The sequence below is a fragment of the Sinocyclocheilus grahami genome, unplaced genomic scaffold (assembly GCF_001515645.1).
Source record: "Sinocyclocheilus grahami isolate Dianchi unplaced genomic scaffold, SAMN03320097.WGS_v1.1 scaffold566.1, whole genome shotgun sequence".
Taxonomy (NCBI): domain Eukaryota; kingdom Metazoa; phylum Chordata; class Actinopteri; order Cypriniformes; family Cyprinidae; genus Sinocyclocheilus; species Sinocyclocheilus grahami.
Window position 1 is genome coordinate 194526 of NW_015505745.1, and position 27471 is coordinate 221996.

The 27471-nt window shown below is 36.5% G+C and overlaps 4 protein-coding genes and 1 long non-coding RNA gene across 7 annotated transcripts in view; 2 read left to right on the plus strand and 3 right to left on the minus strand.

Annotated features, from left to right (window-relative positions):
• Positions 1-226, plus strand: part of LOC107556349 (60S ribosomal protein L30-like) — a 2849-nt gene extending 2623 nt beyond the window's left edge. Inside the window, exon 5 of the mRNA XM_016239444.1 lies at positions 6-226. Coding sequence (XP_016094930.1) covers positions 6-226 — 221 coding nt within the window. The remainder of the gene's footprint in view (positions 1-5) is intronic.
• Positions 227-1870: 1644 nt separating this feature from the next.
• On the plus strand, positions 1871-6601 carry LOC107556383 (60S ribosomal protein L30-like). Of its 2 annotated transcripts, XM_016239487.1 has the most exons (6): positions 1871-1922; positions 2038-2086; positions 2825-2970; positions 3065-3195; positions 3487-3566; positions 6591-6601. In XM_016239487.1, exons 2-5 carry the CDS (start codon positions 2066-2068, stop codon positions 3546-3548), a joined length of 360 nt encoding a protein of 119 aa, XP_016094973.1. In that variant the 5' UTR covers positions 1871-1922; positions 2038-2065; the 3' UTR covers positions 3549-3566; positions 6591-6601. The 2 variants fall into 2 exon arrangements, with proteins under 2 accessions (XP_016094973.1, XP_016094972.1); XM_016239486.1 differs by lacking the exon at positions 6591-6601 and having other exon boundaries at positions 3487-3596.
• LOC107556384 (uncharacterized) lies at positions 4222-5321 on the minus strand. The gene is made up of 2 exons (XR_001605269.1): positions 4820-5321; positions 4222-4605 (listed from the first exon to the last, which is right to left on the minus strand). It is a non-coding gene; the product is annotated as an uncharacterized lncRNA (long non-coding RNA).
• LOC107556382 (lysosomal-associated transmembrane protein 4B-like) lies at positions 5322-14857 on the minus strand. Of its 2 annotated transcripts, none has more exons than XM_016239484.1 (8): positions 14757-14857; positions 14552-14681; positions 13123-13240; positions 11337-11410; positions 10920-11042; positions 10736-10834; positions 9600-9695; positions 5322-6822 (listed from the first exon to the last, which is right to left on the minus strand). In XM_016239484.1, the coding sequence occupies exons 2-8, from the start codon at positions 14642-14644 to the stop codon at positions 6748-6750; spliced, it is 678 nt and encodes a 225-aa protein (XP_016094970.1). In that variant the 5' UTR covers positions 14645-14681; positions 14757-14857; the 3' UTR covers positions 5322-6747. The 2 variants fall into 2 exon arrangements, with proteins under 2 accessions (XP_016094970.1, XP_016094971.1); XM_016239485.1 differs by having other exon boundaries at positions 14552-14666; positions 14757-14845.
• A 3534-nt stretch (positions 14858-18391) lies between these two features.
• Positions 18392-26328, minus strand: LOC107556350 (protein LYRIC-like). Its single transcript, XM_016239446.1, has 12 exons — positions 26244-26328; positions 24945-24955; positions 24793-24877; positions 24473-24634; positions 24292-24333; positions 22980-23147; positions 22647-22721; positions 22450-22527; positions 21387-21514; positions 21192-21293; positions 20976-21090; positions 18392-19127 (listed from the first exon to the last, which is right to left on the minus strand). Exons 1-12 carry the CDS (start codon positions 26326-26328, stop codon positions 19060-19062), a joined length of 1119 nt encoding a protein of 372 aa, XP_016094932.1. The 3' UTR covers positions 18392-19059.
• Between the last annotated feature and the right edge of the window lie 1143 nt (positions 26329-27471).

The following is a 27471-nucleotide window of genomic DNA, read 5'->3' on the forward strand; positions in this document are numbered from 1 at the left end:
CTCAGGCTTTCCAAGCTTTCTTGGTAATGGAGCTGGTGTTGAGGGACCAGGTAAGGTTCTCCGCCAGGTGAACACCAAGGAATTTGGTGTTCTTGACGATCTCCACCAAGGAGCTTTTGATGTTCAGCAGGGAGTGATTGCACTGTGTCTTCCTGAAATCCACAGCCATCTCTTTTGTTTTGTCCACAATCAGAGACAGACTGTTGGTTTTGCACCAGTCTGTTAACATTTGCACTCTCTGTATGCTGACACGTCGTTCTTACTGATGAGACCCACCACTGTCGTGCCATCGGCGAACTTGATGATCACAAGAAGTGAACTCAGTGAACTCATGACAAGAGTTCATTTTGGTCCCCTGTTTTCATTACACTTAATCAAAAAAAAAAATCTCCATGTCTTCAGTGAGCAAAAACTGAACTTAAATAATGGGTCTCTGTTTAATAAATAATACATTCAAAACATAAATCTAAAACGTAATTGAACTGTCAACAGAAAAATACTGAAAACAATAAAAGATTACAACAATTTTAACCTGCAGTAGTACAATGTGAAAGACATGCAAATAACCGAGATTTACAAGAAACCGTTTAACTTAATGAATAGTTCAATAGTTCACCACATAATGAGAGATCATTACAGGTGTCCCACCGTGTTCTCCGCCATGTTGTTATGCTTTCGCCCACCACCCCACCACTTCCAGCCTAGATCGGGTGGTCTGGATCGTGTCTGCGGGGCTGCAGCTGGATCCTATTGGTTTTTATGCATGTTTTGACATGAGTCTGTGTTGCATTTACACAGTTTTGACCAGCAGGCGACACCAGCGTGTGGTGTTCCGAGCGCTTCGAAAAACTGAAGCATTTTGTGAAGCAATTGGTCCAGCTGAGTGTACATGCACACCAGCACGCTGATAACTCACAAATATCAGCTTACTAAAATAAGCAGTTTCCCCCGTTTACATGCACACCAGTAACCTGACCACGCAAGCAAGCTGCCCTTCATTAATAAATCAGGCTATTTCCCTGTACTGAAGTCAAAATATAATCATTTGCGTGTCTGACTCCGAGTACTCCATGCATCTGTCAGTTGTGATGTTAAATTAAGCTTGCAACAGCTCATTTATTATCCTCTCGTGCAAGTATAAACGCAGCATTGCGACTGAACCACTTCTGCCGCACGAGAACACATTTTCTCATTTTTAGTCATGAAAAAGTCTGCTTTTGTGATATATTTCCTTCTTTCTTTACTGCAAGACGTTTACTCGGTCTAGATGCGCTTAAATCTGCTCTAACGACGCGTTCCTGTCACGTATCACACATGCGCACTTCAATAAGCCGACAGAAAGCGTCCGCGACCTGTTTCTGACCTTACTCCGGTAAAAGAAAACGGGTTACCGCGTTTACATGACCACGTGCGTTTTCGGCTTATTAAACACAATCGGTTTAAGAGCGTGCATGTAACCGCGCGCAGACACCAAACGTCACGTGGTTACTGTCCTGAGGTCAGCGCTCTCGCGATGTGGGCGCGTGAGGTTTACGCGCGCGCGCTTTTGTGATATATTTCCTTCTTTCTTTACTGCAAGACGTTTACTCGGTCTAGATGCGCTTAAATCTGCACTAACGACGCGTTCCTGTCACGTATCACACATGCGCACTTCAATAAGCCGACAGAAAGCGCTCGCGACCTGTTTCTGACCTTACTCCGGTCAAAGAAAACGGGTTACCGCGTTTACATGACCACGTGCGTTTTCGGCTTATTAAACACAATCGGTTTAAGAGCGTGCATGTAACCGCGCGCAGACACCAAACGTCACGTGGTTACTGTCCTGAGGTCAGCGCTCTCGCGATGTGGGCGCGTGAGGTTTACGCGCGCGCTGCACGCTGGGAAGCCCTTTCTCTACGAGGCCATCTTGGTGTGATCAGGAGGTGAGCGCGGCTCTGGTGGAAACGATTAAAATACTCTCTTTAAGCCTTTTATGAAGACTGCAAACAGAAGGCTTTTGAAAGAATAGGTTTTGATTTGTTGCCCCTCTGTGTTTAGGTTGGCCAGATCGGACTAATCGGGAAAAATGGTGGCCGCGAAGAAGACGGTGAGTGGAGCGGGCGCTTCACGTGGAAGCGCCCTTCAGGCCCGATCAGAAAAGCCTACATGTTTTCATCCACTAATACTGAAATATAAGATTGAAGTTACGCAGCGGAGCTGTTATTAGCCATTTGATTGTGCAAATGTTCATCTCTACGTGCTGTCGGGTGGGCTAAATGTTAGCTAACTTGGTTAAAGAGTGCAGCTGCTTGACAAGATGCTTGTAGTTCAGAGGAGCTAGTTTGTTTTCTACTGTACGCTATATGTTAAATATATTAATGATATAACTTGGGTGCCTTCAGAAGACGTGATGCGTCTTTATCAGTCAAACGCTTAGTATGTTAACTATGAGCGATGAATGTAGTACGGGAGCAATTCTTCTGAAATGTCATTGAGATAAAGTATTGCTGTTAAAGAATTGTAGTTGTCTAACGCAGGCGCGATATGGTCACTCTGTGTATATACTGTTTATAAGTGCATTGATGTGATCATAGAGCGAATGGGGCGTGACTTTCTTAATTGATTTGGAAATGTAACTTATATTAGTGTGCTAGACATATTAGTCTAGTGAGCAAGGTTAATATATACTGTGTATATACAGGATTTGCACCTCTGTCAAAGAAATGGCTGGTAATTGTCTGATGTAAAATATATTTGACATGTTAGTCACTGTTTTCTGTCAAAGTGTATTTGTATGTTCTGTGCCATAGGTGCATTCATGGTTTTGTCCCTTCATCTTTTTCAGAAAAAGTCCCTGGAGTCCATCAACTCCAGACTGCAGCTTGTGATGAAGAGCGGTAAATATGTTCTCGGATACAAGCAGTCTCAGAAAATGATTCGCCAAGGAAAAGCCAAGCTGGTAATCCTGGCCAACAACTGTCCTGCTCTGAGGTGTGTGCCGTTTACTGCTCTGACATCTGCTGTCAAAATGTGAAACGTCTGTGGCGTCTTAGTCAATGCAATTGTATCTTTCTTTTTTTTCTAGGAAATCTGAGATTGAGTACTACGCTATGTTGGCCAAAACCGGAGTCCATCATTACAGCGGAAACAACATTGAGCTCGGCACAGCCTGTGGCAAATACTTCAGAGTGTGCACACTGGCCATCATTGACCCTGGTGTGTATACATGCATCCGTTCCTTTCAGTGGGGGAACTGATGTGACTTGATCTTATACTTCTGTTTTATCGAAACTTTCCATGTTAACTGGTTTAGTAGGTTATGTGTCAAAGTAGATGTACATTTAAAAGGTTGCTGGTATGTTTTGTGCTATTTTGATTCCGACGTGGAACTCAAGAGCATCTTAGACATTGTCCGTCTGTCCTTTGTATTCTCAACATTAATATTGTAGCGTTGTGTCAGGTTAAACGAATTGTTCTGTCATTAATGCTTTTCTTTTGCATTGATAGGCGATTCAGACATCATCAGAAGCATGCCAGACCAGCAGCAGCAGCAGCAGGGGGAGAAGTAGAGCCATTTCCACCTGATCGTTTTAGAAATAAAATTGGTTGAAAAGGTCTTTGTTGGTTTTGGTTATTTTTGTCTCAGCTTTTGTTCAGACTTGATGTTTAATTGTTAAAAGGCATGAAACTTTTTTTTTTTGACCTTTGATAATGTTGAGGAACGGGATATTGTTTAGTCACTGTTTTATGTATTTAAGGTTTTTTTTTTTTATTAAAAAAAGATCAACATGACATCTGTTTCTGGAATCCTTGATATGCTCTTGGGATGTGTTTATGTTTCCCAGTTTGTTAAGAGCATGAACAGAATCCAATATTTTCAATATTTATGTGTGCTGTGAATTCAGCGTGAGCCCCAGCAGTGGGGTGAAGACATTCACACCATCAATATGTATTACAATTTTGCCACCAGAGGGTGCAATATTTAATGCATTTTATTCTTAGTTTTGCAGTTCAATCATTTTATCGTTTTAATTTTAAGTTCTTTATTTTTCTTAGTAGAAGACGGTGTTATCTTTTGGTTTGAACATTTCTGTGGTCCAGTCCTAAATTTGAAAAATATGTATAAATTGTTGATCCTGAAGTGTTACGCAGTCTTAAATGAAAGGCTTGTCATCCATTGTGGATTTAACTAAAAAAGTCTTTTTAGATTGCTAGCAAACAGACACCAGGCAGCCATAATGAAGCATTACTGGAATATTTTATTGTTTAGAAATAAGACATAAGCCAGTGTAAACCCAATACAGGATGTGTAACAAGACAAAGACAAACATTCACAGACCGTCTACCTACTGACAGACATTGCTCTGGGTTTCTGAAAATTCATTTTGTGATAATTTGATGAGAAATAGTGTGAGAATATAATGCTAAAATGTACAGGTCACAATTGATACCAAAAGCAATATTCCAAATACACATAATCGTTTAAAATTTGTGTTTCATGATAAAACTGCTTATATGAAGCTGATTCGGAGATGCTGAATTGAAGACAGAAGTCTAAGCACAGAACAATGAAAGAAAATTCCTACATCTATCAATGTCTTAACACTTTTATTATTTCTTCTATACCTAATTTTACTATGATGAATAAATGTAAGCATATAGTCATTTTCAGCTATGGATACATGTTACAAAATACCCTTGCATAGCCACTATATAAAAATCAAAAATGTTCCCAATTAACAGCAGCTACTTTGAGCTAGAAGGTGACTGGGGGAGATGCCATGGCATCTGAACTCAGCTACGTGCTAATCTACAGTTTGTCACAATTACTGATCTATACCTAATTTTACTATGATGAATAAATGTAAGCATATAGTCATTTTCAGCTATGGATACATGTTACAAAATACCCTTGCATAGCCACTGTATATAAAAATCAAAAATGTTCCCAATTAACAGCAGCTACTTTGAGCTAGAAGGTGACTGGGGGAGATGCCATGGCATCAGAACTCAGCTACGTGCTAATCTACAGTTTGTCACAATTACTGATTTAACACACCGGCCATCACAGACAATAACACGAATGAATAATATTCATATTGTGCAAAAACATTGCAGTCTGCAGCCACAGATTGTAACCTAGAGACAATGACAGAAAAGTTATACTACTTCTCTGAACAGGAGCATGTAACATGAAAAAAATTATTTCCTAACACCTATAATTTTCATTTATTCACCGAGCACTGTCTGGTTCAATGCAAGACAAGATCAGTCGACAGCATTTGTGGCATAATGTTGATTACCACCAAAATGGTCTGGTCCCTCGTTTTCTTTAAAAAAAGCATTTAAAAAATCAAGGTATGTTAGGCACCTACAATGGAAGTGAATGGAGATATTTTAAAGGATTTTAAGTGTGAAGCTTCAAATTTTATGAAAGCACTTTAATATTTCTGTTGAAACCTGTGTGTTATTTGAGCTGTAAAGCGGTTTAAACTATTTTTAGTCAATTTAGGGGTTTAGTGGTTCAACTGTAAAATGGGACATAACTTCACATAGAGAAAGTTTGGGATTTTTTCACACTAAAATCATGTTAACATGTCGTGTGGTGATGCTATTGAAAGTAATACAGTAAATATTTTCACTTTAACAGACTGGCCCAGTTCACTTCCATTCTAAGTGCCTCAACTATAAAGATGCGTTTACATTACCAAAATTTTAGAAACATTTTGAGACTAAAAAGGTCTATTGTGTATTGTTAATGGTGTAGTGATGTATGAAGCACAGTTCACACAGAAGTCACTTTCAAACCATGCAGCTTTTGTTCGTGGCGAATTTGTGCGCCAAACTTAATGTTCTTAAATCTTTTAATGGGGAAACTGAATTCCTAATTGCATGGACTCCTATTGAAAAAATGGTAAATGTGATGGCACCGTAACCCAAATATTAGCTTTTTTTAAAGTAAACAAGTGACAAGTCCTTTAATTTGAAGTCAGACCCCTATGATGCATGAAACAGTCCATAAAATCATTCAAATCTACTTGATTTCACACTTAAACCAATGTTATCAAGTATATTAAGTGTATACAGCTTTGTAACTGTTAACAAGCAGCAGGATCATTCAGTCTTTGCGACATCTACACCATCTAAAACTAACGATTAGCATTTGACTGATTGAAAGAGAATATTAATCAATGATTGCATCATGTTTTGGGACATTGTGTTTAAAGGAAGACTTGAAAGATTTCACTTTGTTAGATAAAATGGTGTAGAATTGCTCGCATTATTTTTTTTACACCTAATTTAATTATATTCTGAATAAAAACTTGTCATTTTTATTTCGTACAGTACAACGAAATTAAAGTGAAAATGCCGGCTTCTTACATTCAGTACATTTCTAGGTAATTCCCATTTCAAAAAAGTGCTCTTACGTAACTCCCGTGTTTATCATGCACGCCGCATTCAAATCTCAGGTATATCAGTAGACAATAACACTACTGAGAAATTCACAGTATTCAAAAGGCCAGAGCCGCACATAATCGCCGAAAGTGCAAATCAGATTGGAGCTGACACACAGCGTTGGGATGCCAGGACAGCTGGGCAGCCTTGTCGAGGGAAGGGCGTCTCAAAGTCATGCTGCTGCCTCCAGAGAGGAGACTTACGTCACACAGCGACAAACAGGAGACCGGGGCAACGGAATGGGCTACTGTGACGGAGAGTGTTACTTCGGAGAAGGTTTGGGAGGAGCGTAGTACGAGAAGGGTGTGATTCTCAAGCTGAAACGTACTGGGGAGGGGGATCCTTCGGTGGGATGGCGACTGCCTCCTCGTAGGGTGGAAGTAGTACCTGAAAGTAAAGCAGTAACATTAGTAAATGCTTTCCATTAGGGCTGCATGATAAATATCGCACAATATTTAATGCGCATCTCGTCAGTAAAGACGTTTCTGTAATCAGCGGTAAATCACGATCATATTTTGCGCAGCTTGTCTGTGAACAACGGCTCTGTGTAGTAAATGCTGCTCCACGTGAAAGCACGCACGTGTAGAGATTTACCACTGATTACAGAACCGGCTTTACTGACGAGATGCGCATTAAATATCGTGCGATATTTATCGTGCAGCCCTACTTTCCATATACAATATGTTCCCCTTTTCTGTTGTATTTCACTATGTTCTTAGATTAAACAAGACGCAAAAATGAAAACAACAAGAGAATAGCCATTAGCACACATGCTAAAGACACGTTAGCAATGTTTGTCGTGAATATTAGCTTACTGTGCAGTTTATACAATAAACATCTAACTACATTTCAAAATAGTATATGAAACGGAACATATTTTGCCAAACAAAAAGTTTGAAACAATAGTAGGCTACATTTTTTTCATATGACTTTGTCACGTTCATCTTGGAAGGAAAATAAATTGTTACTCAGCATGTTTTAATCCAAGTTTGTGTAGAAATGTAGCAACTCAAAATGATGAGTCAAGAAATCATGTCTGATATTACTTCTGCTTCATTTGTCCCATTGGACATAATGGGTCAAGTTGAGAGCATTGCATTGTGGGACACATTATTCTAGTCGGCTACTGCATATTTTGGCAAATGTAGCAGGTCATCCGTACAGAGCCCTGCATATTAACATTGGAGAAAAAACAATATCATGTTGGAACAAAAAGGCCACAAACTGAGAATTCATTTTCCACAACTTATTAATTTGTTCCCTAATTTTTAGTTAAATCACGATTTAACTAAATTAAAACAAGGGAACAATTTAGTACAGTGTGGCCATGACTTAATTAAAATGAGGAAATAAATTAGTACAACGTGGCCACGTAATCAAATCAAGGGACCAAACTGATCAAATGTGGCCATGAATTAATAAGTTGTGCGAGAAAATTCTTAATTTGTGGTCATGACTATTTTTTTCTTCTTCATGTCATGTTCAGGGGCTCTGTACATCTGTGTATTTCTTAAAGAAAATGTACATTCTGTACATACTTATTAAGTATCCTGGTTATAATACTATTGTTTTTGTTTATTTTAATATTTTAGTTTTCATTTTAATTTTAGTTTTGTTTTTGTCTTGATGAGGAATTTCTTTTTTCATATATGACTTTTTTTTTAATTAAGTTTTAGTTTGAGTTGTTTTAGTACTTCAACATAAACAATGAAAATGAGAAATGTTGAATGGGCAACTAGCTGAAATAAAATAAGTTGTTAAATAAAATTTATATTTTATTTTAAGAGTAATAATAACCCTGGCATAGTATACATGGAATATACCCTAGATATAATAAGAGTAGCATGGAAGTATGTATTCTGAAAGTAGTCACTGATCTATGGTGCTCATATAGAAGATGCAGGTTCGAATCCTGCCTGCATCTTTCTCTTTTAAAATACACTTAAAAATAAATGTAATTATTGTTGCTTTCTAGCAATCTGTAAACCATGGCTGTGTCAGACTAAAGTAAAAAAAGTATTTTAAGCCACTCTTGGTAAGCGGTCTCCTGAATGCCTTCACCTGAAATGTAAATTATGTATGTCACTGCACAGAAAAGGTCATCCTGCCTATACAGAAAGACCAACCAAAAACATTCTGTTATGAAAAGGTGAGCTAATTAGTAATATGGTCATGAATGCCCTGAGAGGATCACATTCTCACCTTGTCAGGACGGCTAGCGGATTTCAAATGAACTAAACAAGTTTGGACAGTTGTGTAACAGCCTGCAGCTGAATAATGAAAAAGCTCTATGCTACTCAATGATCTTTTATTTAGATTCTTTCCGTCTCTTTTTAGAGCATCTGACTACTCATTATACCCGTAGGCCATCTGTGGAACGACCCACACATTTTAATTAGTCCCCCCAATACAAATAAAATGTATCCCTTCCATGCACTGTATGTCACTTTATAAAGCGTCTGTCAAATGCATTAAATGCAACTCTTCCTCCATGTGAGTTGTCAGTGACTGGAGGGCTTTGAGAGTCAACAGAAAAGCAGGACAGACAGACAGAGGCAGTAAAACGGGATTACGTATGCCAGACAGTGGCGGGATTAGAGGCGGTAGAGGAACACAGCACACTGCCCTCTCTAATGCCCTTCATAAACACTGACTCAACAATACAGAGGGCATGAGGAGACCGTCATCATGATCCTGATGCGACGATGCACGTCAGAACATCCCCTGTAGCTGTGCAAAGATAAACTCTATAGCAGACTACATGAGACTGAATCACGTGTTGGGCCGTCTGTAAGGTTTTTTTTTAGTGTTTTTAAAAGAAGTCTCACCAAGACTGAATTTATTTGATCAAAAATACATTATTTTAAAATGTAATTTATTCCTGTGATGGCAAAACTGAATTTTTAGCAGCTTTGCTAAGCAGTTTTTACTCCAGTCTTTTATTTTTATTACCGTTGAATACAGTTGTGCTGCTTTATATTTTTTTCAGGAAACTATGATACATTTTTCCAGGATTCTGGAAAAATAGAGGAAAAAAAGTTCAAAAGAACCGCCTTTAGTTAAAATAGTTTATGTGTGGTCATTATGGAGACATCTGCAAATGTGAGTGTAAAGAAACAAGACTCCATTTAACAGTGAACGTACAAAAAAACCCTCTGACTTACTGTAGTGTCATTTGTGGTGACATAAACCAGGACCTCTGTAGTGCTTCTTGCACTGACGTATCTGTAGCAGTTCCACACACAGGCAATAAGGTAAGCCTAAAGAGAAAAAGAGAAAGAACAGTCGTTGATGCTAAATAAAACACCACCATAAATCATGTGCATATGGTTTAAACAATAAAAATAATGACCCACAGATACACTGCCTTGTCTACACTATTTAACTTCCAGATGGCAAAAAAATATAACAAGAACATATGGGACAAATAACATGAACATTAAGATTTTTTCATTTAAAATCCATTTTTGTTTAAATTACACACACAGTGACAGTATGAGGTAAGGTGTATATTTAATGTGCTATAACTGGTCACCTTTCGTTTTTTCTTCTTCATTTTTAATCATAACCTTTTATCTTTTTGCATTTATGTTAGAGAAATAGTTCACCCAAAATGAATACAATGCTGTGGTCGGCTGCATAAACTGCTTAGACTAGTCTTAATAGTTTGACACCTAATTTGTTTCTGCAAGACTGGTCATCATTTTTTAAAGTCAGTTACATGAAAACATAGATTGATCTACTCTGAATCTGAAAAGTTAGACTGATAGAGACTTGGTTAGCTGCTAGTTAGTCAAACTAGTCTTAACGTGGTGACTATGTTTATGCAACTGGCCCCTGACTAATATAAAAAATGTCAACCAAATATCTGGTTTTACTGTTCAAGAAATTTACTCCTTTAGTAAAATTTACAGTAAGAACTAAGTTTCCACCACATTTACCTCTAAATTCAATGATAATGTTCATTCTCAGAGGCATTCAGATTGATTTAGACAGATCGCAATGCAATAAACAACCTACTAGACCGTCATGCATACAACAGCAAGGGAAAGAGGTTAATTTTAGCACACTGTGTTTATCCCAGCAGAGTAATCTGCCTCTCTCTAATGCGTGCAGGCTGTCATAAAGCGATTTGTATCACATCTGAAGTCAGGCTTCTAGAAAGACAACACAGTGTTTGTCTGAAGCAGTCATATTCAGTCATCTTGCAGGCTACTGTGCATCACATCTAGCTATAGCGAACCAAAAATGATCTGGTAGATCACAATAAAGGGAAAGCAGTACAGTTGTTTCACTTTACCTTAAAGGCTAAGATGCATCCAATGAAGAGAAGCACTGCTAATACTAGGCACATGTTGTTTGTGGACATCAAGTCCTCTTTGTATGGAAAGGTCCCAGGCTGTTAAAACATAAAGACACATCGAGTCAAAAACGGAATGATACTTTGCAATATCAGATCTGCAATGGTCAGATCAGATACTTACCAACTGCTGAAGATAGTCCTGTATAGTGTTGGGGTAAACGACAACACTTATTGCTACCAGTGTGTTAAGAGCAAAGTCAAAGATCTGGTAGCAGAAGAAAGGTATGATCCATGCAGCATGTTGCTGAAAGAAAAGAAAGAAATCATTTTACTACGCAGCACAAACTGATGAATTAAGCATTTGCATTGATTAATTTAGTGGAATCATAATAAACAGACAAATAAATAGTCTTATTTAATGAGTTTCAAAGGATCCTTCAAGCCCAAATGAAAGATCTGTTTTATTAACTCACCCTCGTGTTTGAGTTCAGTGCAAGAAAGAAAGTCTTATGGGTTTGGAACAACATGATGGTGGGTAAATAATGACAGAGCTTTCATTTTTAGGTGAATAATCCATTTAACAAGCAAGTTGTCAAACCTTATATGCACCGTAGGTCGCCATTCCACAAATCAAAATCATCAGCAATGAGATTGCAGCAGCGATACACATGTCTGTGGAGGAAAGACACGCAACATCAGATCTGAACAAGGAATATTGAGTTTAAGGAGCAAAAATGAACCATCTAGGACTGGGTAAAAAATATTAACTGTAATCTGAAATTCAATAATCTAATATCAATTCTTAAAATCGCAAGATTGATCTTTTAATATGACAAGAATTTCCCTAAATATTATTTCGCAGCAAACCTGGCACCCAGCAAATTTCACTCGAGTTTCTGCTGAGCTCACTACAAAAATTCAGTTTACCTTAATCATGAATGAATGTTTATATTTTTAACATCAACTGTTTTAATAGTGTCGATGTTAAAAATAAATGTTTCAATAATGCAAAGTTAAGAGCATTCTAAAGTTAAGTTCACAGTATCAGTCATAGAGAACTTCTTATCGGCAATAATTCTACGAATTAACTGCATCAACTGAAATGTAGTACTGAATGTCTACTGAATCAAATTAAGACTGTTAATCAGAATTCAAACAAATCCAAACTTTAGTGGCAATAGCCAGAACGATCAACGAACCGGAAAATATATCTATGTAAAATGTAATGAATTTTGTTATTATGCACTGAAATTTCTATGAAAATGCATTGAAATATATATATGTAAATTGTATAGTTTGTATTGTATTGTATTGTATTGTATTGTATAATTGTCATTATGCCTTCAAATTTCTTTAAAAAAGCTTTGAAATATGTCAATTTTAATGAATTATTAAGCATGTGAAAGTGAAATGAAATATATCCGTGTACATTTCTGAATTATTCATTTATGAACAAACTTACTAATTCATCAGAAAAAGCTAGAGACTGACATATGAGCCAGTAACATTGCCTGCCTAAGTTAAAATTTTATTAGTTTAGCCTAGTGCTCACAAGACGTTACAGACACCATGAACTAGTTACCTGACCTACTACAGTGCCGTGTTTCCAAAACAGCCACCAGACTCTCATTTACTCCAAAACACAGGCATATCTCATATTATTGAGAAATACAAACAAAGCAGCATGCAATGAAGATTTACAGATAATAAAATAGCCTAGGAAGCACATAGTGGAGGAGAACAAGTGAACTAACCCCTGTAGTTTTCAGAAGAGAGATTGTTTGAACACACTGCCAACAGGAAGTTTTCTGACATTAGTTTATAATTTCCCAATTTTCCCAAAGAGTATGTCATATTACCACTGACATCCTGAATAACTATTACACATTGAGTTCACCTAATGGCTAATATTACAGAGTATTACTCATCTCTGACACTTTTGATTGGGACGCTGTAACTCTATCAAATTAATATGAGCTGCTCATGCTCTCAGTACTGTAAGTAGTACATCGAGTTCAGTGGTGCTGGTCTTTGAAATAGAGCTCCCTCCAGTTAATCCCCTCCATATGTTAAAGGACACTCCACCGTACATTCTGTCTACTTCAGTGCCTATTACAAAACAGGCTTCATATAACAGAGGACAGATGCAAAGCTGCCCAGACCAATTACAAGGAATCATAGTTTAAATCCTGCTGATGAGTGACGGTTTTAATCAAAGTCACCAGAGCCAGAATCTATAACTGCACAGACAGCAGCGCTGATGCCGCCAGGAAATACGATAGCAGCCTTTGAGCTATTGCAGAACTTAAAAAGTTGATGATGACTTGTTTGCTCATGCTGAAATGTAATAACTATGGGGGATTAAATGACTCTTGCATACATACTTGCATCGTCCATGACATCCAAATCCGTGCCGAGTTCGGGGCTGGTGAGGTGGTAGTGGTACTGGACTGGGTCATTGAGAGCCGACAATAGGATTAACAAAACCACTGCATTGATGAGCTGAAAAGGACAGAGATTATTAATAAAAATATATCTATATATAAATTGGGTGAAAACAAACAACATCAGTTGAAAACTTGAAATTGGTGATTTATGGTGTAAATAACGTTTTAGAATAATTTGCTCAGATTAACGAAGTTTACTGTAGTCAAAAAGTAAAAAGTAATTATAGAACACACTTCATAATTGTAACAGACTAAAGTATGTGCATAATTCACTTTCATAATATTTGCCACATAATTAGATATATACAGTATTTTTGTGCATAATTAACTTACATTTTATAATATATGCCACAATATCATATTAAAATTCTCTCTCTCTCTCTCTCTCTATCTATCTATATATATATATGTACATAATCAAATAAAATTAAATATATTTATAATCAAATCAAATCAAATATGTAACATATATATTTAGAAATACATAATACTAGACCTGCTGAAATTTTTTTACTTTCCAGACCAAACAAAATTAGTCCCCTCAACCATATTACGCGGTTAGCTCTACATAACGGACATTTATTTTTGATTTATTTATTTATTTTTGTTTAGTCATTTAGCAGACGCTTTTATCCAAAGCGACTTACAAATGAGGACATTTATATGAAAAATTAAATTAATATGTGACACGCATTGCCTTTATCCTCATTGTCTCTGATAATGTTTTGTCTGTGACAGCATTTTCCTGTCTGTGTCAATAAACGTCACTGTAGTTTTTAGATTAATATATTCTGCTGTTCCTTGCAGTGCAGAAGAAACTAGAGGTGACCAGAATATTCGCTGCTATTTATTTGTATCTCCTATATGTGATCGATAAGACAAAACTTCCTTTAGTAACAGTTTCGGCATAAGATTATTTTTCTATTCATACTAGGTAAAAGCGCTCTGGTTTCTAAAATAAGCCTCACCTGATAGATTAAGACTAGTAACTGGTAACATTTAGTGGTTAAATTATTTAAAGCGTCTCAGATTTTCTCTTTAATTCTGAATTCGTGTTCTGCAACAGTGTTGTCTATGGCACTAGCACAATTTCCTAGACAATATTACTGGGCATCATATATAGATGTGTGCAGAATTTTGAACATCAAACGTTTAGGATGCTCAAAACTGCTGTCTAGATAGGGGATTTTTAAAAAACGACCATTTTAATTTGAATTCCCCTAAATTAGAAAAGGAATTCAATTAGAATTCTACTAATACAAATACTACTTACTAATCATATTCAAAATAGTTTATGTGGCTATAAAAAAATAAACGGCTATAACTATATATGTTGTTATTGAATATAAGAGTTGTATGGGCTCACCATATACCAGATGCCCAGGATAATGGTGCCCGTCCGTACATGACAGCACAGGCAGCAGCTGCTCGTGTAGCATCTGTCCCACGGAGAAATCATCTTCCGTCCAAACACAGCACGGCTAGTTCATGTATGCCTTTTTAGTTAGAAACAATATTATTATTTTTTATACAAATATATGAATCGATAGATTCTGAGAGCTACAGCTCACCGTCGCCGTTAAATCCTGAGTTGTTTCCGTTTCCCGTTACCGTCCTGTTAGTGCCCCACCGCTGCATTAATCCAGCGCCTCTCCGCGCCACGTGACCGGAGGGGGGCTTTGGTGTGGCGTCACGTGCCCGCTGGTCAAGTTCGCTGTGCATATTCGCCGGGAAGTCCAAATGTACATTTATTTTGAGGGGATGTAAAACATTTAGGAAGATACAGTTGTGACCTTTGGAGACATTAGTATTGTCATTCTGCATGGGGCAAGTTGTCACAGTGGAATCTGGGTTTATCATCAAAATGTAAACAGAAAAGTAAACATTAAACACAAAATGTGTTAAACACTAAAAATGCAAAACATTTCGGCTAACAAATATTGTAAATAATAAATTGTATTAAATGTAAACATATTAACAAACACAAATATATAGATCAAATAAACCCCAACCTGAAGAATATGATATTAAGTTAAGTTAAGAATAAGATATTAAAACTACTGGCTTCTTTGCTTAAACTAGACATGGGTGTCTAGGAAAAGCAACTGATATTTTATTAAGATCTCCCTTTTTTTTTTTTTTTTTTTTTTTTTTTTTTTTTTTTTTTTTAGTTTATTTTAATTTGTGATCTACATCATACACCTATTTAAATCTTTTATAGTGACAAAACTATCCTTAATGTCAGGAGTTACACACGGATATAAAAAAAACCCCGGAGCAAACATGTCTTCAGACTTATTCTCCCTTGGTTAAAAAATAGTGTTCATATAATCTTCAGTGTTGATGAGGACACAGGAGGAGAGCAGATGGCCCATACCAATGAGACTCTGTGTGTGTGTGTGTGTGTGTGTACTGGTTTATATATCCTGGTGGGGACTTATAAAATAGTGTTCATATAATCTTCAGTGTTGATGAGGACACAGGAGGAGAGCAGATGGCCCATACCAATGAGACTCTGTGTGTGTGTGTGTGTGTGTACTGGTTTATATATCCTGGTGGGGACTTAAACCTGACTACACACAGACTCATGGGGACTCGTGTCACAGTGGGGACCTATATTGTGGTCCCCACGGGTACAAAAGCGTTTAAATCATACAGAATTAAGTTTTTTGAAAATCAAAAAATGCAGAAAGTTTCCTGTAAGGGGTAGGGTTGGTGTAGGGCAATAGAATATATGGTCTGTACAGTAGAAAAACCATTACGCCTGTGGAGAGTCCCCACAAGGATAGCTGACCAGACATGTGTGTGTGTGGTGTGTGTGTGTGTCCGCTAAGCCTCTGTGGGCGGCTTGCAGCTTCTTGACTGCATCAGGGGATTTACAGCTCTCAGCCAATGTAAGTTTAACAGCAGCAAAACAACATGGTGGCTGTACAATGAGTGAAGTGTTCTCAGGTTCACCTGGACTTGGGACTTTTGCAATACTCAGCTATACTTATTTATAGAAATATATTCAAATATTTGACAACATTTTTGTCCTCGGGGTATTTTTTATTCCTTTTTAGTTCTGTGTTTATATGTATTTTGTTTTAGTTGTACAGCACTTTGACAACTTCTGTCGATTTCTGTTGATTTTTCAAATTAAAATGATTGTACTATACCATTTAAAAGTTTGGGGTCAGTTTTTTATTTGTTTTAAAAAAAAATCATTACTTCTATTCAGCAAGCATGCATTTATTCAAAAGTAATTAGAACAAAAAAAAACTATTTAAAAAAAATGCTGTTCTTTTGAACTTTCATCTTCATTTTTGTTCATCAAAGAATCCTGAAAAAAAATGGTCTTGGTTTCCTCAAAAATATGAAGTAGCACAACTGTTTTAAAGTAGTAATCTGGGAGTGTATTTGAAAAATACACAGAAGTCAACTTTTAAAGTGGATCAAAACCTTTTATTAAAGTTGTCCTAAAACCTAAAACCAAATGTGTTCTTGTCTTTTTTTGATCCACTTCAAATGTTGACCACTGTATATTAGCAAATACACTCCCAGATGACTACTTTATTAAAACCAAGTTGACAAATATTTGACAGCTGCCTTAAATACAGATAACTATAATTATTGTGATTAACAAATAATACCTAATTGCATCAATTAACAAATGAAAAACTATATTTGTCAGGTTTTAACAACAGTATAGCATGGCTACCACAGAGGATGGTTGCTAAACAAATCCCTATCCCTTTGGGGGAAAATGCATAAATCAATGAAAACGGATGAATGTGCCACAGATCTAAAATGCAATGAGAAAAGGCAGGTGAGGTTAGTCTCTGTACACGTGACACAAGACTTATTGTCAGGATGCAGCAGAATCGATACCAACAATTCATTTAGTATATTTTCTACTGCATGTTTGGTTTAATACCAGATTAGAAAAAAAAAAGAAATACTATAAAATAAAAAAAGATTAGCATTTTCCTAAATATCAGTTCTTGCAATGCAATAAGAGTGTAAAATGACAGTTAGAAATGTCATCAACCCAAATATTGCTGGATAAATAAAGACTTCTGTGCACAATGTGCTGTATTTGTAGTATAAAGATAAATTAAACAGACGCCAATTAAAACATGCAAATATTATGAACAGGCTGCGGGTTATATTTTGATTCCTTAATGTATCAATGTACGTTTAAACAGCAAACCTAAGACTGTTGGCTGAATTATTCACAGAAGTGTATTTTTTGCTAAGATTCATAAAAAATGTATTTTAAAAAAACTCAGAGCCCAAACAGCATTTCATTTTTATTTAACAAATCAACAGCTCTAAGCTCAAATAGCGATCTTCTTTTATTTAACAAATCAACATAGAAATATTGCATTGACAAGTAAACATGATCATTCTTTATTCCATAAACTGGTAGAAAGACATTGTTTGAGTAACCTCTCAACTAAGGCAGGCATCCGATGCTAGCCCAGAGTGCCTCAGAAACACATGATCTACTGAAATTTACAAAACGACCATGGGCAAAACACCCCCAAGTCAACCCAAATATGAATATTAAATTCCCCCTCCCAAACCCCCCCCACATCCATTCATCATCATCAATCATTCATTAAAGCCTATTTACAGTGAGTGGTACTTGCACGAGTGCACAGAGAATCAGGACGTTGTTCTTCACTATAAATGGTTAAGTTCATGCAACAATAACAATCAATCAAATCGGAAATGAAATTAAATGCCAAACCTGTTAAAAAGACTTCAAAAAGAGGAAGAGAACAGAAAGCATACACTACTAAGTATAGATTAAAGGCAACAGATTCCTGATACTGTTTGTGTCATGGAATTAAAGCTGCGCTAATCATCATCAACATCCCAACAAAAATCATATAAGCCTACTAACTTACTCAGTCAAAACGAACAGAAACAAAAATTAAATGTTCACATTGTGCAAGGAAAACAAAATAGACATGGTATTTTACAACCTTCAGCACAGTGCAATTACAAAGAGTTTTGCCATAGTAAAAAAGCCCTTACAGTTCTATACATATGGCGTGGCTTTTTCTACTTTAATTTGCAGGAAATAAAGCATTGGATTCAACTAGTAGTTGATTAAAAAGGGAAGAGTCATTACTCCTCTCTGAGATCTACATACCCAATTATACGGGTAATATATATATATATGTATATATATATGTATATATATATATATATATATATATATATATATATAATAAGGACGGAAGAAAAGCTCTAAGAAAATAGGCTTAGCATTAAAAAAAATTCTCTGTAATATAACCGTTCTCTGGTTTTCCACCACAGCGATCTACAGGATTACAGGAATTGACCTCTTACTGCTCAAGCTAATGTCACAGAAGTACTGCTGGAGGAGACGCCGGCTCGCAGCGCCTCTCTGTGGCTTCTAACAGGAACTGTGGCACTTCTGCAACTACTGGACTGCAAAGTGTAATTCAAAAGTACTAAAGTGTCACAGGAACAGTAATAGATAGAACAAAAGTAGATCCTTAAAATTTCCCAAATTAAATTCAACACTCCAACTTCAAAATCAGTTTAGTAGCAGTTGGGGAAAAAAATTATCATTAATGTTTTGCTCCACTGAAAGCATGTCTGATATCAAGGATGATAAGTATTCCTCAACAAACCTCAGTGTAGCGTAATAGTGCACATACATAGTGTTCCAGCCAACAGAATGCTCACTTTTACTCTATATTTGTCTTTTTTTTTGTGCCGAGTTCTTCCAACCCAGTTTTGTTTCTATTTTTGATTTTTTTTAAAGCACAGTAAATTTATTCAGTATAAAATTCTGTACTGTGAAATTATTGCATAATCACATTTGCATAAGCTTTCCTGGATGTTACTCATGGTTCATGTTTCTCTCCTGGCCTTTTTCTTCTGAACTTGCTTCGGTGGTTCCCAATTCTGATCAGATTTCTCTGTAGGAGCAAAAACACAGGATTTTATTCAGCATAATTGTTAATTATATTATTATCATTACTATATACAGCAGGGTCCCGGGGGGGTAGTGATATTCTGAAAGTTTCATCAAAATTATGTTGAAAATATTCTCTGAAATGGGAAAATAGTATTAAAATAAAAGGAAAAAGTGCAAAATACAAGAATTTTTACTCCGTCAAATGAATTTGGTCACACATATACTATTGCTGTTAATCATTCTCACCAGGGTTATTATAGTTAACTAAAACCACAACTATAAAAAATATTTTTGTTATTTAAAATAAACGTTAACTGAAATAAAATGCAATATAAAAACCTTTAAACTTATTTTATTTCAGCAAGTTGATAAGACAACATCTCATTTTTCAATTAGTTTAACTCGAAGTACTAAAATAATTACAATTAAATTAAAATTAATAAATTACAATTAGATAGATAGAGGGATTAAAGTTCCGTCGCTACGATGGATTTCCGTCAGTTCATAAAGACAGTCACTTGCTTCATTCCTGAATGATTCAGCCATTCGAACGAATCAACTGAATTAATGATTCAGTGATAAAATTAGTGCCTTGCTGCCACCTGCTGGCGGATTTAGTTTATTTTTTAGCGTATAATTTCAAAATCGTATTTCTGTTTTCAAAATTTTATATTTAAAACATTAATCTCCACATGAATGTAACTGCACTCATGCTACCTCGGAGCCTCATTAAACGTCTGAAAATGTACCTACAAGCCACTTTTGTGTTGTTCAAATTAATTTATTAATACTAATTTCATATGATTGGCAACTTATTTGTCTTATTCTACTTATTATATTGCAGGGGTTAAAGCAAAAAAAAAATATATATTTTGACTGATTTTTTCTTGGACCAAACCCCATTCCTCAGCCATACCGGTCACACACCCAGTTTATGAGCAGTTTTTTTCTTCTTGTAATTAGGAGCGCTTGTCTTCCTAATTTAAAAATTTAGGATCACCCTTCTGATCAATAATCAAATTTTGATAAAAAATCTGCCTTCCTAATACGAGGTGATATTTGACTCCTTAAAGTGACTTACAATTTCAAAATCGTATTTCTGTTTTCAAAATTTTATATTTAAAACATTAATCTCCACATGAATGTAACTGCACTCATGCTACCTCGGAGCCTCATTAAACGTCTGAAAATGTACCTACAAGCCACTTTTGTGTTGTTCAAATTAATTTATTAATACTAATTTCATATGATTGGCAACTTATTTGTCTTATTCTACTTATTATATTGCAGGGGTTAAAGCAAAAAAATATATATATATTTTGACTGAATTTTTCTTGGACCAAACCCCATTCCTCAGCCATACCGGTCACACACCCAGTTTATGAGCAGTTTTTTTCTTCTTGTAATTAGGAGCGCTTGTCTTCCTAATTTAAAAATTTAGGATCACCCTTCTGATCAATAATCAAATTTTGATAAAAAATCTGCCTTCCTAATACGAGGTGATATTTGACTCCTTAAAGTGACTTACAGGAGTATTTTATTTTTAACTTTGTAATGGCATCATTTTCATCTATGTTTATAATCTTTTTTATTTTATTTTAAAACAATATGTAGTATAAGACAAATAAGTTACCAATCATATGAAATTAGTATTAATAAATTAATTTGTACTACAGAGGTGGCACAGAAGAACACAAAAGTGGCTTGTAGGTACATTTTCAGACGTTTAATGAGGCTCCGAGGTAGCATGAGTGCAATTAAATTCATAAATTCATGTGAAGATTAATGTTCTAAATATACAATTTTTAATACAGAATAGACAGACAGACATCACCTATGACCCACTCACTTTGTGAAGACTGTGGAGGGATGTTTTGCTTGGATCCCTCATCCTTTGGAACATGAGGAGGACGAGGCTTGACAGTCACAATCTTCTCTGCAGGAGCAGAACCTACTTGAGTCACCTGGAAGAGGAACGTACAACTTGGTCGGTTTCGACTGCAGAATTCAAACATGGTATTAATTAGTTATGTCTATACTTCGTTCATTAAAACGTAATTGTTACCTCAGCGGCTGAACTGACTTCCTCTGGTCTCTTCTTTTTCTTTCGCCTTTTGGATTTTCCACCTCCTGCAGGGTCTGCCTTGTCATTGTCATCATTTGATTCCTGCAACTGGAACAAATATTGAAATATTTCTACTAATAGTCTTGTTGATTTAAACTATAAAACAATAATTGAATGCAGGTTTTTTTTTCATACCACAAGTGGCTTGGAAACCGGCATCTCTTTCAAAACAGGGGCATCTACTTTGGGATCTTCAAAATTCTCCCATAACTCAGTTGGAGCATTCCAGTCTGAGGAGCTCAGGTCCCCAGAGGGAAGACCATCTGAAATCATAGGAGGACACTGGTGATGTTAATAGTCTTTCATAATACTATCTTAAGTCTTAATGACTGTTAAGACTTTTATAAAAGTAACAAAATATGTTTTTATTTAAAAGAAAAGACTTCCTTTTTGACTTTCTATTCATCAAAGAATCCTGAAAAACAGTCTCCACAAAAATATTAAACTGAACAACATTGATAATAATGTTGTGTTTGAGCAATCAGTATATTAGAATGATTTCTGAAGGATCATGTGACACAGAAGACTGGAGTAATGATGCTGAAAATTCAGCTTTGCATTACAGGAATACATTACATTTTAAAACATATTAAAATTGAAAACAGGTATTTTAAATTGACAACATTTCACTATTGTGTTACTGCTTTTACTGTATTTTTAAGGCCAAAGTATATTACGGTTTTTATGCATACGTGAAGGGTCCGCATACAGTGCGCAACTGCGCATGACGCAAAAGTTGTCACCAAAATAGTATGCGCATACTGTACGCGCACCATCCGATTTTTGTAACAGAGCATACTTTAGACACACATGCGCATTGACTTGGTTTTGCACTAATCAGTTGTTCCACGAAGTGGCAACACTGGCCGGGACATTGTTTCACAAACTAAAGAGACAGAACAACAACAAAATAGTGGAGACTGCAACAACAACAGAAACCTGCATTGACAAGCACTTGTGTGCAGAGGTTACGAGAGAGCCGCAACTTTAGTTTAAAAGAGTACAAAGACTCTTTTAAACTAAAAAGAGTACTACTAATAGTAGTCGTAGTAGTATAATCTTTTAATAATATGAATTAACAGATGCTCGCGCCCCCCTGGGGTTGAAAACCCCTGGCGTAGAGCGTTGGAATGGTAGTGCATTTTGGATTAAAATGTTTATCAAGCAAATACGGAGTCTAAATAGGTTTTGATCTTACTTAAGCTGGACCATTCACTGGTGCGTTCATTGTCCCATTGGCCGCTATCACGGTTAGATTTAGTCCCAGTCTCTCCACCTGTTAAAATACATGGGAAAAGATAAAGTTTCATGTTTCTAGTGATTATTAGCATACAAGGACAAAATTATTTGATCCTCGCAAGAATGACAGCCTAATGAAAATAAAAAAATAAGTACCTGATGGGTTCAGTCTGAGCACGTTTACTGGTTTAGTTTCTGCCTTAATTCTACCATTCAAACCAGTCCACGGCCCTGTCAAAAAATAAGACGGCACATAAATATAAAGCTCTGTGATAAATGTGTTGTTAAAATGCCAAACATAAAATTAAGTAAGGAAAAAGAACTCCTCAAATTTCACTGGAACTACCATCGGATTACTACATGTAACAAGAAACTCCAAGATCTGTCACGATAATCTGAAAGCTTATTGTAAAGCTAAAAACCCTTAAAAGCAGCCATACTTGTTATAAACGCACCAAGGCAGGGTCATAAACAACTCTGATTTATTACCCTCTGGTTCTTGTTTCCAGGTGGAGTTCTCACAGTTCTTGTTCCCAGGGGTCTTTTTCCCAACAGACAACTTCTTATTGTTTAAAGCATTTGTTTGGGTTGACTTTACAGGACCCTCTGTCCATCCTCCACCATTTACAGAGTTCACATCATTACAGTTAGATGTCACTAAAAGAAAAGGGTGAAATTTGTAAAGTATATTCTGTCATATCATTAGTTTCAAAAGTTTGGGGATGGTAAGATGTTGTTGAAAGAAGTCTCTTTTGCTCACAAAGGCTGCATTTATATGATCAAAAATAAAGTACAAGCATTAATAATTAAACTGTGAAATATTATGACCATTTATTTTCTATTATAATGTTTTAAAATAATTTATTCCTGTGACGCAAAGCTGAATTTTCAGCATCATTACTCCAGTCTGCAGTGTCCCATGATCCTTCAGAAATCATTCAGATATGTTAATTTGCTGCTCAAGAAACATTTCTCATCATCACGGTTGAAAACAGCCGTTTAATATTTTTTAAATCTAAAGAGTGTTCATGTGATTTTATACACTAGTAATGTTGTGAAATGAATAAATGCATAATAATCGTAATAAACGTGAAACTGTGATTATTCCTCACAAAAAATGTGATTTCTTTTACAGTATTCCTTCAAGAACTGCATTTTTGAAACAAATCTTTAACATTGTAAAATCTTTAGTCACTTTTGATCAATTTAACGCATCCTCACTGAATAAAAGTAGTCATTTCTTTCAAATAAATAAATAAAAAAATCTTACTGTACCACAACTTTTGAACTAAAGTACATGAATCTACGCCCTCAATAAAAATTTCATTTATAAATTGTATGAAATACATAACACTTACGGGGCAGATGTGGCCTAATGGTTAGAGAGTCAGACTTGTAACCCAAAGGTCGCGGGTTCGAGTCTCGGAATGTAGGTGGGGGGGAGTGATTGACCAGCGCTCTCTTCCACCTTCAATACCACGACTGAGGTGAGACCCTTGAGCAAGGCACCGAACTTGGCACCCCAACTGCTCCCCGGGCGCCGCAGCAAAAATTGCTGCCCACTGCTCCGAGTGTGTGTTCACTACTCACTGCTGTGTGTGCGCACTTGGATGCACACACAGAATGGGTCACCATACTTGGCCACACGTCACGTCACTCACTTTAAATATCACTTTTAGTTGCCAATTAAGTGTTCTATTGTATTTAAATATTTAAGTCCATTCATTTTCCAAGTCTTTCATAAAGAAAAGGTGAAACATTCACAGATTCTATATTCATTTTATGAGAACTTTCATTTTACCTATAATGGCATCACCCTTCGAGGCCTTGGCACGTGATGACTCTACAATAAATCAAAGGAAGAGTGCTCCAATGACTAACACTAGCATACATCTTAAAAGAAATCCTTGTGAATTAACATTTTCTGGGATGCCTTTGCAGAAATGTGTTCAAGGAAAGTACTCGGTATAGGAAATGCATACCTTTGTTCTTTTTGGTGCCAGCTGGGACTGTAACCGCAGGTTGCTCTACCTTCTGGCTGGCACGATCTCCACCCACAGGGCTCCCAGAGCTGTCACCAGGACCCTTCTCTTTTTTGCGCTGCTGACGTTTTTCTCGATTACTGACCTTGGTTTCCCAAGCACCTGCTAAACACAGTCATACTGAAAGTGCATCTCATACAAGCAGCTCATATGAATTTCTGATGTTTTGCATTTCAAATCACAGACTCATTACTAAAAAAAAAAGCCTTCACACTGAAAATGTGAAGTTGCCACTACAGTTTGGTAACCCAGTTTCATACCTTCATCAGGTTCCTTGCCACCAGTGGAGGAAACATCTTGTTTTGGCTTCACCTCTGGTTTTGGTTTCTTCTTGTTTTTCTTGGTCTACGTAGGAGCCAAAAATACTAATTTAGAACTTCCTGACAAGTCAGAAACAAAGTATCTTTCTTACTCTCACACTTACTACAAGCACAAAGTGCCACTGCAGACAGTAAGAAATAGATCTAAAAATACTTATTCAGCCTTGTAAAAAAATATGCCTAAAGTTTGAGGCCTTGGGACAAAGTACATAGTTTCCCATTTGGATGTACCCTACATTTGCCGTATCTGCATTATCAAATTACAGGCCGATACTGACACCCGACTTCCCTCAATCACTGTTTAGAGACTGAACCAAGGCCGATTCAAACCTTCATAGCACTACTGTGCAAAAGAGTCAAATGTACATTCCAAGCCTGTCTATCCAAGTAATTTTAATGTGCCCTACAAGTGGAGTCAGAAATATAATAATTCATAATTATGGATTCCGAGCACTGAATGTAAGCAAAGTCATATTTACAAGAGGGAAACTGATTCCAGATGACACCTGAGCTGCGACTTTGGAAAGTGCATGTAGAGGGGGATTTCACACTAGCATTTCCGGTGCGCACCTGGGTTCGTTTGACACCAGAGTTCGGCTCATTCGGATGATGCAGCGCTGTTTTCTGAACTCAGGTGCGCACCTGGGTCCGCCTTAAAAGGGTGGTCTAGGGTATGGTTCATGCGAACTCCGGTACAGTTCGCTTCTGATGTGAACGCAATCGTACTAAAACACAGAAGTGAACCACTATTAATGACCTATGCATTGTTCAAACTGTGTATTTATGGGTTGGATGATGCAGCGCTGTTTTCTGAACTCAGTACAGTTCGCTTCTGATGTGAACGCAATCGTACTAAAACACAGAAGTGAACCACTATTAATGACCTATGCATTGTTCAAACTGTGTATTTATGGGTTTACTCACAGGCTTTCCTGAAAAGCGTGACTGACACGCTGAAGCAGAGAGAATTTAAATCTCATTTCTGTGTTGGCGCTTTGGAAATGAATAAATTTTCAAAATTCGAAGTACAAAAACGAAACAAGAAAGCATCCATTCATTTTGCTGTCTGCTGCATAGTCGTTACCTAGTAATGGGGTAAACAGCTGCCATTCTGATGACGCAAACGTACCGTGGCTCGAAACCAAAAAAAACACAGTATGAACACAAACCAGCAGGGACAGGGGGAGGGGGGAGCAGGGAGCAATCGAACTTGGGTTCGGACCAGGCAAACGAACCAAGGGTGAAAGCACCCTGAAACATCCATAAATAATATAGATAATACCATAATATATTTATAATCTATATTATGGAGATCAGTGAGCGGAAAGCAAGTCTATGGCGCACTTTTTGTCTGCTGAATCCATTTGACTAATTTCACTTGCAAAACATACACAAGTAGCCCATGAGAAGCCCAAATGAATTTTTGGACACGTATTCGGCTCGCCGTGTGGCCAAAGCTCGCCAGTCCTGGTCCATTTTAAACAGGCGGACAAGAACCGCACGCAGAGAGGGAGAGTGAGCTGCTGCTGGCAGCGGGGAGAGAGTGAAAGGCAGGAGGGAGTGGCTTTTATATTTCTCGCCTTTTACATGATGGCTGTGTCTCAAAACATATCGATCTGACTACCTAGACAACACTTTTGTGTGTCTTAGGAGGGCACAGCATTTTTGGACGTCAAAAGGAGGAAAGTCGTCGAAGGATATATCCTCAATTTTTTTAGTCGGTTTGATCATTTTTATCTATAAAAAAAAATCTTCCGGGCTCATGTCCTACGGTCTCACTTCTTGATTGAGGTAAATTTCTGAGTTCTCTTTTTTTTTTTTTAAATAGCAATACAAATGTGACAGATTCTGGAAACAATATGAGATTTCTTTTGGAGATTCTATTGATTAGTTTGCTTTCCTTATTTGTTTCCGTTTATTTATTAATTACTTCTTTTTTTTTTGTCATATTCATAATTTTATTTTGGTTTATTTTATTCATTGATTGATTGTTTAAAAAAAACATCAATTAATTCATTACCAGTACCATAATCATACCAGTAGCTGCTCGCATTAAATTTAAGGCATTAATGTTTGCCTACAAAACCACCACTGGCTCTGCACCCATTTACCTAAATTCATTACTTTAGACTTATGTGCCCTCTAGAAGCTTGAGTTCTGCAAGTGAACGACCCATTATTGTGCTCTTTCACTGTTCCACTACTGATAGGCTTCTTTTGAGTAAGAAATATTTTCAAAAAATAAATTAAATTCTTATTGCATTTAAATAACCTTAGTCTATTGCCAAATTACTTCAGTTTTAACCCACCAGAAATTGCTTCAGTAATTGGTTCTGACTGCATTTTAAATAAAATCACTAAATAAATAAACATTTAGGCTAGTAACTAAGCCTTTTATTCGGTCTGGGTTTGTCAAATCAGCAACGATGCTGATTTTAGTCTCACTAGCCATAGCTACAGAATAACATTTCTGTTTTTTTTTTTACTTGAACAGGGTTAATTAATACGTTCGATCGATTCATCAAATGTTTCTGATTCACAAAAAATAAATAAATAAATACTCAAAAGTCATTCATGCAGGACTACGCTGATTCAGTTCAGAAAAAAAACTGTCAAGAGT